The 13,448-nt window shown below is 40.1% G+C and overlaps 1 protein-coding gene across 1 annotated transcript in view; it reads left to right on the top strand.

Annotated features, from left to right (window-relative positions):
* The first annotated feature begins 4,749 nt into the window (after positions 1-4,749).
* Positions 4,750-13,448, top strand: part of LOC124172576 — a 73,253-nt gene continuing 64,554 nt past the window's right edge. Inside the window, exon 1 of the mRNA XM_046552020.1 lies at positions 4,750-5,538. Coding sequence (XP_046407976.1) covers positions 5,406-5,538 — 133 coding nt within the window. The 5' untranslated portion in view covers positions 4,750-5,405. The remainder of the gene's footprint in view (positions 5,539-13,448) is intronic.

Here is a 13,448-nt window from a genome sequence, read left to right as displayed (position 1 = left end):
TCGATGTTTCGAAAAATTTTAAAAATATTCTTATTCAGCAATTGTTGATTTACGTGTTTACCCTTGAAAAAAACCCTGTGTTATTGTAACTGCCACATGAAAACTAGAACAGTATAGAAGTTCACAATAGCTATACTAGATCCATATAAAATGACCTAGCATAGTCTCCAAATGTGGAAAAAATATTCTTTTTTATTTCATGCTTTTGTTTACTAAGGCTAAATTATGTTTTGTTCAATGTTTTTACTCCAAGAGCATCACACGGACACGGAAAATCTCGCGATTTGGCCATGATTCTCGCTATTGTGTCACTACAAGCAACACGGCTACAACCGGTTAAAAACACCTCCAACTAAACCCACATCTCAGCATTCTCAAATCCTTCCTCCTGCGGTTCCAGAGATCTTTCAAAGTCACCGAAAACAAACTGCTATCTCCCCTATGGGATTATACCCCATCACCCTCATCCAAGCACCAAGTCCCGAAAATCGCCCTTCACCATTCCCATATTCCCACCCCATCTAATTAATTAATTATCGACACTATGACATGATTTCACTGTGAATTTCAAACAATCTTGAATCCAAGCAATCCAGAGTCACTCAGTGGACAGCTGCAAAGCTGGGAACCTGTGTATCACAATTGAGAATCGAAGAAAAGGTAACAACCGGTAGCCTAGCAAGGTCCACCTGGGTGCATAGCACACCGGGCTGGGCTACCGGCTGGCTGAGACAAATGGAGGAGATGGTGTCATTGGGTTTTAAAATACTTTATTTATACTTGTATCATAAAATACTTTCTTTAAAATTGTTATATTTACGATCATTATCAATTATAATTACAACTAGTGAAGACTACATCATTTACATCCAGGCCGCAGAGTTCTAACATTTTAAATTACAACTATTGGATAGATTCAAGGTGGTAAAAACTTGAGATAACGTAAATCATTAAAAAAAACCTACATTTTTTCCCTTGCTAATAAGTGAGAATACTTTAGTAATGAGTTAATTACAATAAACAATTCAATTTTTCCCATGGTATTTTGGCGAATTTCGTATCCATTGAGTTCTCACATTCAGGAATATTTAGATATTTGGCTATATGATACTGAAAACCATATAAAAAGTAGGGGAGGTATAAAATTGGAAAAATGGATACATTAGGGAAATGAGTGTACTCAGAATATTGTGAAGGTGACAGTAGGAATATATGTCAAATTGGCCTGGACTAAATTTTAGTGAAATATTATGATTTTGATGGCATCAATGATCGTTAAATGCATTGCGCGCTCTTCTGATTTTGTCTAGACCCTCTACAGAATTTCCCTACTTTTGATAGGTCATAATTTTGGTTCAGTTTAACCTTCCTTTCAAGTCCACGCATACGACTCCTATCTCTCACCACTCTGTCTGCACTCTCCCTTCTTTCCATTTCCGTCTCATTAGATGCCTCTGCTATCTGAGCCCTGAATCTAATATTCACTTCAAGCCTTGTGATCCGTGCAAAGTTTACGCTGAATACGCACTTCAATTGAGTTAGTTTCGTTATTGACCCTCTTGCGTGTCCATTCTTTTTATCGCAATTTTGACTTGGTCATATTTCCTTTTCCTTTCCGACCAACCAGCATTACCTAACGCAGATGTTTAACCCTTTTATCGCCAATGTTTCTCGCGCGACTCAACCTGGCTAGAATGACATATCTCCACGTATTTATTTGAACTTAGTGCGATTTATATTGGAAGAAATATTCATATTATAAAGACAAAGAACACTACCGCCATCTCTTGGAGTTCTCGCGAAAAAATATTTTCATCAGTGTTAAAGAATATTTTCATCTCAAAATTTGAATTATTGACCGATTTAGGGTTAAGGCAAGACAGTCTCATTTTCACATTATGGAAATGCAAAGACCGACGTACGCGCTATTCTGCCGCTTCAAATATAACCCCAATTGAGATCGATTTCTGAATCTTTGGTGAATCACTATTTGTATTATTCCAGAAAGGTCTTTCTCTGTCATTTCGTAAATGCTCCGTTACAACTGCATCATCAGTAATAAATGAGGTATCTTGTTAAACGTTGAATTACCGGCTTCTGATGAAAATTACAATCTCTATCTCTTTCACCAATTATCCATTCATTTGACTTAAAAGCTTCGATTTTTCCATGTCAATTACTCGCTCGAGGTACATTGACTCCACAAATTTTTTTATTCCAAACTTCTAGAAAGTTTTAAAACTCGTTAAATCCATAGCTAAACCAAAGAAACGTTACATTAGTAGGTAAAAACATTAAAAATAAAATCCACGAAGTAAGAAAAAAGTTAAACGTTCTTTAAAAGAGACATCGTGTGTAAGGGACTTAAAAGATAACTCATATATCGAATAAATAAAAATATCATGTTGAAAGTATTCACGAATTATTTTAAACGGGAATTGACGATAAAAAATGAAAACAGTAAGAAATTGATATAGTGTTTATACATGGGTGAATGTTATTAAATTGTTATGAATAAGATGCTATTTCTTAAGCTGTAATTTATTTTGAATATGAAAGTTAAAACTTGTGTGATTAGGAGCTTGGGAAATTCAGGAACAATGGTTCCAAACCTTAGTAATATTATGTGTAAAAGGCACAAGCTCAAACTCTTTCATGAGGAATAACAAAGTAGAAAGAAATCAAAAGAAATTCCTTGATGATAATCAATTCAGGCGAGTTCCTTGTTTCCGTCCTCAATATAAGTATATTCTTTTGAAAATGGATCTTGTTCGCCTTGGCAGCAATGTCTCCGTCTTTCGCTCCCCGCAGTGTCTTTGATCCTTTCTTATTAAATCTCGTGCCTGACATCGCAATCCTTCCGGGTAATTTACTCCCACGCATTTTTCTCGACGCTCCCTCCTCATTCACCGCGCATCACATCCCTGGCTCATTTTCCGGTGCAGCCACCCCAATGACACCTTTCCCTTACTCTCGCACCCCATGTTTCGGCATGCATATTGCTTTTTCAGGGATACCAGCTTGCCGAGGCAGCCGTCTACCTCCTACCCTGACACCCTCTCCAAAAACCTCCCTTCTCCTACCTGCCTTCATACTCCCTGCAATAAGCACATCCTAAGGATGGTGCCATTTTTTAAGAACCCCCCTTCAGAAATTGTTCCCCGGAAATTTACCCCCTTGGACGATTTACCATCCGCGGAAAAAGTTACCCTCCGGACTTCAGCGAGAGGAATTTATGTTAAGGACATATATGAGAGAAGAGTTCTTGTTCTCGACTGGGCAAACTTTAGTAACCTCCGGTTCGAAAATGTTACGCCGCTGGACCCTAGTAAAGTTTTATCAATGATGGTGGACGGTTTCGAGTGCTCTGTCTGTACCCTGTCTTCTTTTCCTTTCCGGTTCAAAAGCACGCGCCCAACATTGACACTGTGCGTATGTATCGCCCGCCGCCGCTGTTGTGCGTTTTCGGCGCGTGCGCCGGGATAAAGGGGAAGGAAGGGGAATGTCGGGAACGGGGATGCCTTCGTCCATTTGGCTGCTCACTCACTCGCCCTGTGTCGGCCGAGGCGAGCGGTGGCGTGATGAACCTCGACCTGTTATCATCGAAGTCCTTTCGCTGCGGCGCGGTACTCCAGCGTAACAACATAGGAGGAGACGACGAGCAGTTAAACAACTTCGCGGCGGTAATTGGGCTAGTTCCCTCGGGGTGACAACCGGTGCGAGCCCAAAGAAACAACGTAGCATCATCACTTTGGACCAAATTAATGCGGGTGCGTGTAAAACTGAAATCGAGGTGGAATCGTTCGCGCGACCGGTGTGTTGTCCTTAAAAAAAGTGAAAGCTAAACTCTATTAAGGCTGAGTGAAATCGTAGCGTCCTTCTTCTTAACTCCCTCTTATTATTTTGCGCGAGAAATTACTCCAAAGTATATGTATTCGCCCTTTAGTAAACCTCTCCACGGTTCCTATCCTCCTATCCACGGATGCGATTTCTCCAGGGCGAAGAAAGTGAAGAATGCACTACGTTCTGTGGATATCAAACGAGAAATTGGATACGAGAGTGAACTTGTGGTGCACCTCACCCGCACGGGGACTCCCCTTTTACGGACCAGAGATAACCGTCTCTTCTTTGCTGTGGCGATACGCTCCGCCGATCACCTGGCAAAGTTTCGCCGCGCCCAGCCGGCAACTGAGCGGAACCGCTCTCCGCAAGTTAAAAGGGAGGAAGATAATCCCGGGGGACAATGCGCCGGCGCTATTATTAAACTTAAGCCGTTTTGATTTTCCTCTTTGGACCCTCCGGCGCCGTCTGAAATCACACGTCCTTCATATTTCGCGAGGCAAACAAAATTCCCCATCTAGAATAAAGAACTATTTTTCAGCTACCTCTAACAGCAAAAGCGAAGAGGAAGCGATAAATATAAACCGCGAACATTTTCATTGGAAAGAAAATATCTTTTGTAGCAACAATAAGTATAGTTAATCGTGACTGGTTCACACAAGAGTGTCTGGAAATATACAGGCGAGTATAAGTGGAGTGGATTAAATATTCATCGCACTAAGGAGTGGGAGGTAAACATCCTTCCGGGGCTCGTTCTTGGCGCCGGCGATTCCCCGCGTGGTCGCCCGACAGTGGGCACCACAGCATCCCCCCCCTCTCCTTCGCCATTTCCCCACATCCGTTCGCTGAAAACACAGTGGTGGTGATGACGGGAAAAGGCTTTTGTTGGCCGACGCACATGGAGACCAATGCCCCAACGGAAGGGATTCGGAGGACTTCTCGTGGTTTGTGCAAACGGTGAACAAAATACGAGGGCGTGCAAAAGAACCTAAGCGATTTCTGACGATGAGTGGAGGACTGGAAAGTGTTTTGGTCATATCATGGAAACCATTCGACGAACTCGATCGAGGTTTTTTGTTTTAACGAGATTTGGCAGGAAAAATAAAAACAATTCTCAGGGGAAAAACTAAACAGAGGAAACACGACTGTATTCTGGGGCACTCTTTCGCACGCAGGCTGCTGTTTACCCGCCACTTTCGACAGTCGCTGGCGCTCTTGCGATCTCAACAGTGCTTCGTGCTTCGCCACATGATCTATAGAATTGAAAAGGAGGATGAGAAGGAGGAAGAGATGGCGGAGGATGGAGGGAATGGACTGAAACTTTGTGATCAGAATGGAGAGGCAAGCAGTCTGGGACTGGTGTAGTGACAGTGATTGAAGAACCAAGCTGAGGATAGAGGGAAATATACACTGTGTCCTCCCGCTGTGCTGATTGCGATTGATCGGGGTCTTCTGAGCGGAAGTCCCCTCGATCCTCGGTGAGGGATATTCTAGGCAGGCGGTGGAAAGAGGCTGTCGGCGCAGTGGGCGCCTACCCCACTGCTCTTCCGGTGCGGCGAGTGTGAATGGTGGACGGCTTCTGGCCGCTGACCGTCCCTGCTGCAACACAGGCCCTCGCAATGGCTCGCTTAGACTTGTTGGACCTGTTGCTTCTGATGATGCTTCTCACTGTCAATGTGCGGCCCTCAACTGGAAGAGGTGAGTCGAGACCCCGGATATCGGGCTGAGGGGAGACTCTCATGTTAGGCACATACATGATACAGACATTTAAGGTTGTTGATGTTGGATATCAGAACCAATATTCGCTCGGAGACGATTTTGACTGGTCAAAGAGGGAATTGCGAGAATATTTTTTCCTTATACATTGCTCCAGATGGTTTCTTTGATGATATTGGCCGTTTCGTTTCAAAAATTCATGCTTTGTATTGCGTGTTCCCTTATTCAGCAATTAGTAGCTCAATGAGAGGGTAAATCTTCCCATGAAAATTTCATTATTGGTTCTCTTTAAATTAGTATTTTACCAATAAAATATAGTAATCACCTTTTTTTTTACTTTTTAAATAATGTTAAAATTATTGATTGAAAAAATAAAATTAATATCAGGGAACAGGTAAAATTTTACTAAGAAATTCTAACTCTTGACGCTTAAGCGATTAAGGCGGCAAAGGAGTAAAAATACCGGCAAAAAGTTGGCGCCAAAAATTAATAACGCCGCTCCTAGCTTAAAATATCGGTTAAGCCAGTATTAACGTTTCAATAGGCGTTTCAAAATGGCATATTTCTGATATGTGAAATCAACCAAAAATCCACTAATCTATTTTAATGAAAAATACAGAGATGGCTGAGGAAATGATAAAATCTAGCTATCCCCCATATACTTGATATCAAATGCGTTAATAACGTATATAACGTAAAGATTTCTTTTTCTCAACAAATAATGCATTTTCTTTGATATAACGTGATGATAATGGCATTCTGACGAGGTTATTTATCCAAATCCGAATGTGCCCTCTTGCCAGCCACAAGGTTTCCGAAGGTCAGTCTGTTAAGCCTTTATTAAGTCCCTGTTAATGAGAGAACCAATAAAGTTTGTTATTTATATCCTGATAAATTTTAGGTGAAATATTACTGACCAGCCCCCATTAGTTATATTCACACATATTACCCATTAGGATAATTTTTCAATCGATAAGGAAAATTTTTAAATCATTTTGCCAATATGATGTTTTTTAATTGGTTCGTGCGCTTGAATACGCAAACTTAATATTAATATGGGTATTATAAGTACTTAATATTAATAATTTTGCTCATTCAAGTACACTAATAAACATATACTTGGCTAAATATTTTATAAGTTTTCTTTGTTGATTGATAAAGTAGCCAAATGCGTCGTGTGTGTGAGTAAAACCAATTGGGCCTGGTTTGTAAAATTTCATCTGAATTCCTGCTTTTCTCCATTTTTCCTAACATCGGTCAACACAACACACCACTCAACAACTTACCATTGATCTCTTGTTTGCGTCCCTCCCATTTCCTGTGTTCCCCGTGATCTTAGTCCCCATTAGGACATCCAGAATGCCCCCCCTTTTCCTTCCATACTTTCCCTCACCCATTCCTCCCTCTTTCCACGCCCCTAAGTTCCTCTCATTCCCCTTCTCATTTTACGAACACTCAACCACCCTACGAGGCATTTTCAATCACTTCCACCCCTCTCTCTCTCCTCCCATTCCCCCACCCTCCAAATTTCCTCCCCTCCTCCACAATACTTCCCTCCAGCCTCTTCCCCCCACCCCTTCTTAAACGAAAGAAATAATAATAATGTTCCTGGAGTACGAACGTCCCTGATTCCCGAAGCCATCGATGCAACTATTCTTAAAATTCCTCCTCCATCCCAACTCCCCGTGGAGATTGATCGGCCCTTTGACTTCTTGCTCACCCTCCAAAAATGTTCCCCTTCTTTTCCCAACGAAGCAGAAAACCCCACCTGGGACGGACCCACCAAACTTTTGCATTTTTAGGTTTTAGGCAAAGGTCTCAGTCGAGGGAGTAAAATTTGGGACGAGTTAAAATTCTCTGCACGTAAAAACAAAAGCGTGCTTTGATTATGAAATATTGTGGCAGAGAATTTGTCGGGAAAGCAGGCGGTAGGGGAATGAATTGGGAGGAATGAAGACTGGAGAAATGGGGACTCAAGAGACTATAGGGGTGGTCCATGAACTTATACTCGGAGGGTGGGACAAAGAGTGAGTGGAGCAGAGAGGGGAAGGAGGGAGACAGTTTTGTTTTGAAGGGAGGGAAGTGTGTGGGAAAGAAAGGGAGAAATAGGAAAAAATGATGTTCAATCCATTTCCTGGCCGGGACAGCGATGGCTTAACTTCGGCCGGCTCAGACGAGCGGCAAAACAGTGACGACGGATTCGCAAGGATAATGGACCTGGCTGACTGCTTTTTTCGGCCATAAATTTGCAAATGAGCGCCACGTCAATGGTGATGGTGGTGGCCTCATAGCGACATTGCAAGGAGTTCTTCCAAAAAGGTACGTCTAGACAAAAGCGATTCTCCCCTTCATTGCGAACGCTGTGAACATTAACTTAGGTAAACAATCGCCTTAACCGTGGACACATTGGGTCGGACTACTGGCCCTCGGCATTGTATTTGGGGCTATTGGTCAGTCGCATAATCATGGGAGTTAATTGGTAAACAACATTAGAGTACGACAGGCTCATAATTCTATAGCTTGATCGGGATCCATGGAAATCTATAGATAGCCCTCATGTTATGTTCTAGATTCTGTATTCGATGAAGCACAGGGGGAAAAGGCGTCATCATTCATCATCACATGAATTCACTAGCTCGTGTGACACTTCTTTTTTAGTTGGTTATTACGTTCAAATGAAATGTTTCGATTCGAAATCAGCATGGTTTTGAAATTTTGATTACAGTTTTAAGCGTGAGGCACAGTAAAACTTTTGATTATAAGTCGTATTAGAAAGTTGGAATGATTATTGCTTGCCATTAAAATCATGAATATTTGCTTTTTACTCAATATTGGTTGCCTGAAGCCCTGGCTCCCCCAAAAATTTTCACATATTTGCCTACCTTTCGTTTTACTTGTAAAAATATTTTCGTATAATATGTATTCTGGAAAGAGCGTTTTATAACACTTTTGAACGACTATATGGCCATTGGCTCTCATAACTCCTCTATATACTGAAATAAATATATATTTCCAAAATAACTTCAGTTGCCAAACAATAATGAAGGCAAGCGTTAGTTTATTTAAGCCGCTAAGGCCTTTTATTTAAAGCGATGTCTATTCGCGATTAGTCCTTTATATCCTATTCACTATCTATTATTTTCTCCGACATACAAATTTTTTTCTGGAAATATGAAAGCCTCTCGGTTAGTAAAATAAATCCAATAAACGGCTGACTTATGAAGGAGCAACGTTGCATAAAATGGTTTTCCGTGATGTTTTTCTAAGACAGCAAACAATATAACTACATATGTGGGTTTAGAAACTATAAAAAAGGATTACCGTGCATAAAGGTAAAAATAAGGTAATTTCATATAAATTTTTTCGGTATGTTCGGAATTTCTTCGGAATGACGCACAGCGCGCAATTAAACCACATTAATATTTTTATTTAAAGTAGTATGATACTTCTTCTTTCTTGTCGAAGCATTTGAGGTCCTTTATTCAATGCTTTCTCGAAATGCGATTGGTCCAATGTACCCTATTGCCTGCTAACTGTACTTCTATGTATTCGATAAATCGAGGAAGTAATCATTCAGAAGAATCATTTATATAAGCTCCAAATCGATAATTTAGTTTCGTTATAGCCACCATATTTGTAAGAATGGACGCGATTGGATTCATGCTGCATGTTATCGATATCAAAACTGTGAGAGGCTCACGTTTTGCCGGAAATACGTCCGGAGGCGGGAAGCGAAAATGGAATTGGTATTTATACCGGAGTTTCGGGTGTAAATTAGAAAGATTTAATCGCGTAAAATATTTCCATTTCGCGGTTTTCGCATCCCAAAGGAAAATGCTCGGACGGCATGTTTTACGATGTCCACTCACACCCCACACATCGCACGACCGTTTTGCTACACACCCACCCCTTCATTCCATACCCACAATCCACCGCTTCACTCGCGCTCATTGCCTCCCCGTATCGACGCCGCATCCATAATTACATCCACGCATCTATTTTCGGCATCGGATTTCCGGTGGATTTCCGATTAATTAGATGCCTTAATCCACTGTGTCCACACGCGGAAAAGGAATTGCTACAAGACGGGGATGTAGGAAAACCACTCGCCAAATGCTATGCCCTCCATTTTTAATTGTTCTAACTGCCCATATTTTTTCATCATATGCTATCGTATCGAAACGGGAAAAAGATCACAAAAGAATGAAATGGTGGAAAATTTAGAAAACTGTTAGGAAATAATTTTTTGTAAGAAAAATGAGGAAGTCGCTAAATTGGCGATGAAATGATATTTAACGTATCACATTCAAGGTTAAATATGTAATTGAAAACAATTCCAAATTCAGTGAATGAGCATAAATATACATATGTTCATCGCTTATAATAAATCTTTCAGCCTTTTGCGGGAAAAATAAAATTGAAAAGACGATGAAAAAGCTCATGGACTAGTTGAAACTTTTAGAACTACTTACGCAAATATTTCATTGATTTCACTGGTATTCTTATGTCTACCCTCTTATTCCAATGTATAATATTTTTCTCAATGACTGTCGGCAGTATGCGAAAAACCTTGTTATTTGGCATTCTCAGTATGAGTTGTAATAAGCACCAGTAATTCAAACCTTTTACGACGCCAATGAAATGAATATGCATGAAAAAGACATGAATAATTGCAGATGAGACAACTTCGGTGTTGTGATTTCAAGCAGACGTAAAGATAGAGAATAAGCCTTCAAAAGATGAAAAAATAAAATGATAGAAGTCTTATGTTAGAGGGCATAGCGAAAAACTTCAACATTTTCGAGGGCTGACAAAGTATGCCACGAAGGAAAAGTGCCACTCTCTTAGTTCTCGCTGGCGGTTGAAGGGTTAACGACACCTCTAGTTGAGGGAAAAAAATGAAGGATAGAAAAACTGAGGTCTGATTCTTGGCCATAAGCGAAAGAAAGAGGCATGGATTGGAAAAAAATTCTACGTAAGAAGGGCTTGAGGGGTGTGAGTTAAGATTCGATGAGACGAGGAAAAAAAGCGACAAAGGGTACTTTATTCGGGGAAGGGTGTGTGGTGGTAAGGGTTGAATTGGGGCGGAGGGAAGGAATGCGCGACCGGAATCTTTGATTTAGCATCTTATGCGACAGTGGCGACGTCCGAGGGATTCCCCTGAGTTATCCTTTGGGATTGAATAGTGAACTGAAAAAAGCGCGGAGTCACCTGATTTTCTGGGCTAAGGGATTACGGGAATGTACACAGGAACATCTACGTTACTCATTGCCGAGCTCGCTCGGAGGATTCAATCGTGTCCCAGGCGACCCCTTCTGTTTCCTCTCGTTCGATTTTTATTTATACGAATTATTCTTAGGGAAAGCCTTTGATTCCTGCTTTATTTGGTAAAATAATTATAGGAAAGATTGTTAGGTTAACGGAACTGTAGACTAAAATACAAAATAGAAGAAAATATTATGCACTTGAAAATGTTTTTGTAACTGCTAAACTTGTCGTGCGAAAATAAATAAAAAGGAAATATTGCATGCCTTATTAAATTAATTATAATAATTTCCACCCCATCGTGCCACTTGTCATAAGAAATCCTCGATGGCTTCGGAAGAAAGAATAGTTAATGAAATGAATTAATTAAGAGACGAAATTAAAGCTTAAAAAGATTATTATTGACCAATTTGGTGTTTATGGACGATAAAAGGGACGACTTTCAAATATCTGCTGTCAGCAAGGTTAGACATTTGTCCCACCTGAACTAGAATTGATCTTGTCATAATTCATTTAAGATGCCTAATCAATTCATAATAAGGACGTCGATGCTCATTGAACTTACCACTCACCCCCAGTTTCGGTATTTTTTCAGTGAAAACAATTGAACATAACAGAAGAACTTATTTTTTTCATTCCAAGCTCGGTAGTGTGATATTTGTAGCATATTTTATTCTTTCGTTCGTGCAACCTACACCAAACAGTAGCTCTTCCTAATCACACTTAAAATGAAACTATCGATAATTCTCTTTGGTTAAACTATTGCAAAATCATATTCCATTCATTTTATGGATAAATATTTTTGGCAGTAATAGTTGACTGAATGGATGTATTTGCAGATTTATAATTAGGTAAAATATATTTTTTAATTCAATTTCGAAAATGAAAAAAAGAACGTAGTGCGCTTGACCTTTTGACCAAGCACACGAATCAACTTCTGAGAATGATTAAATAAGGGATGATGAATCCATATTTTTATTTGAAAGCGATAAATGAATCATTCCTTACCGGTGAAAGTGATGCGGATCAATGGGAAAAAATGTCTCATCTAGGTGCAAGGTGGAAAAATACCGAAGACAAATCTAAAAAAAATTTCAAGAATGAGTGAGAAACTGGAAGTCTCTTATGGAAGAAGGATTAGAAATGAATTCATGGAGCTTTAAGGGCTTAAAGAGGGACTAAGATGGAGGCAGAGAGGGGGAGGTATGTCAGTCTTCGCCGAGCATTTGGCGCTGAAGGAAGAAAGTTTCATTGACGGACGCGAGCCAAAAGGAAAGCTGAAGGTAGGGAAGAGTGGAAAGGTGAGGAGTAGAGATCAAGGGTGCTCTCGATCGACTTCAGCTCAGTCAAGTTTTTCCTTTGTGGCACTTTGAAGGATAGATTTGTGTGCGGGAAATCGTTTTTCATCAGCGTGGGAAGGAAGGGTTACCATACTTTCCCTAATGAGAGAAATACTCAGGAATAGGTCCTACATCTCTATCAGATTTTAGTCGTTATGAAAATAATCAAGTAATTTTTTTCTTAATGTCATTGGAAATTAAATAAAAAATGGCGTTCTGTGTATTTTTTCAATAGACAGTATTCAGTTGTTGATTTTTTACATTTCTCAGTCACGATATAATAAGGCAAACTAATACTTTATTAGTGTCTAAATTTATATTCTTGCCGTATAAAATCTCAACTGGTGTTTTTGCTGCAGGAATGTGGCGATTTTGAACAGTATGACTTGAATACAAGAAATTGCGGCGCATTAGTATTGGCTTATCTTCTTTTGGTAACGGAGGCAAGGAACTTACAGAGCGCTTCTCCCCCTTCACCTTGCTCGCCTCATATTTTCTGATTCCCCAGCTTCCCTTTTGGTTATCTCGACGACATTGCCATCTTCCCCTCCATGAACCTTTTTATCGTTTCCAATTTCTTCCGCGACGTCTTGAATTTTACAACTCCCATCATTTCTTCCGTAGACCCTCGGAACAAAACCACTCCTCTCCGACTCCACTCCTTTTCCTCTCCTCCGGGAGAAAACATCCCATATTTCAAGAAAGCGCGGATTTTTCCCGATTTGTGATCCAATGTATTTTGCCATCCTCTTCCGTCACGTCACGACCCTGATCTTGCCTTGCCTCGTGTCCCTCTATATACAAAATCTCGCCTCTTATATCCCGAGCCATGTTCCCGTTCGTCGAAATTCTTTGCACGAGCATTCAAACTTTTTGGTGCTGTACCTCAAGCGTTGTTTGAAATTACCATTCAGTAAAATTCTCATTTTTTCGTTGCTTTCATAAGAAAAGTTAGCTTATATCGTATTTAACAGATCGAATCAACTGGAAGTTCATTTTACCTTTATCTTTCGAGGTGAGACAGAATTTCTCGGCGAACTCGATTAAAATGAGCAGGTGTAGTTTGAGGTATTTGAGGTATTATTTACTTGGAATTGACTCAAAGGGACAAAGGATTTTTAAAAATAAATTCATGTAAAATATTGCGTAATGATATGTTTTATAGTATAATAGGAAATACGCACATGCATAAAAGTAATATACTTTCAAGGAGTAAAAATACTAAAACTAGGCGTGGGTCTACATTTATTAAGCTCGAACAAAGATGCATGGAGATATGAAAGAAAC

This window comes from Ischnura elegans, chromosome 1 (genome assembly GCF_921293095.1).
Source record: "Ischnura elegans chromosome 1, ioIscEleg1.1, whole genome shotgun sequence".
Classification (NCBI taxonomy): Eukaryota; Metazoa; Arthropoda; class Insecta; order Odonata; family Coenagrionidae; genus Ischnura; species Ischnura elegans.
The sequence above is the reverse complement of the archived record's forward strand: the minus strand, read 5'-3'. Positions and strand labels throughout refer to the sequence as shown.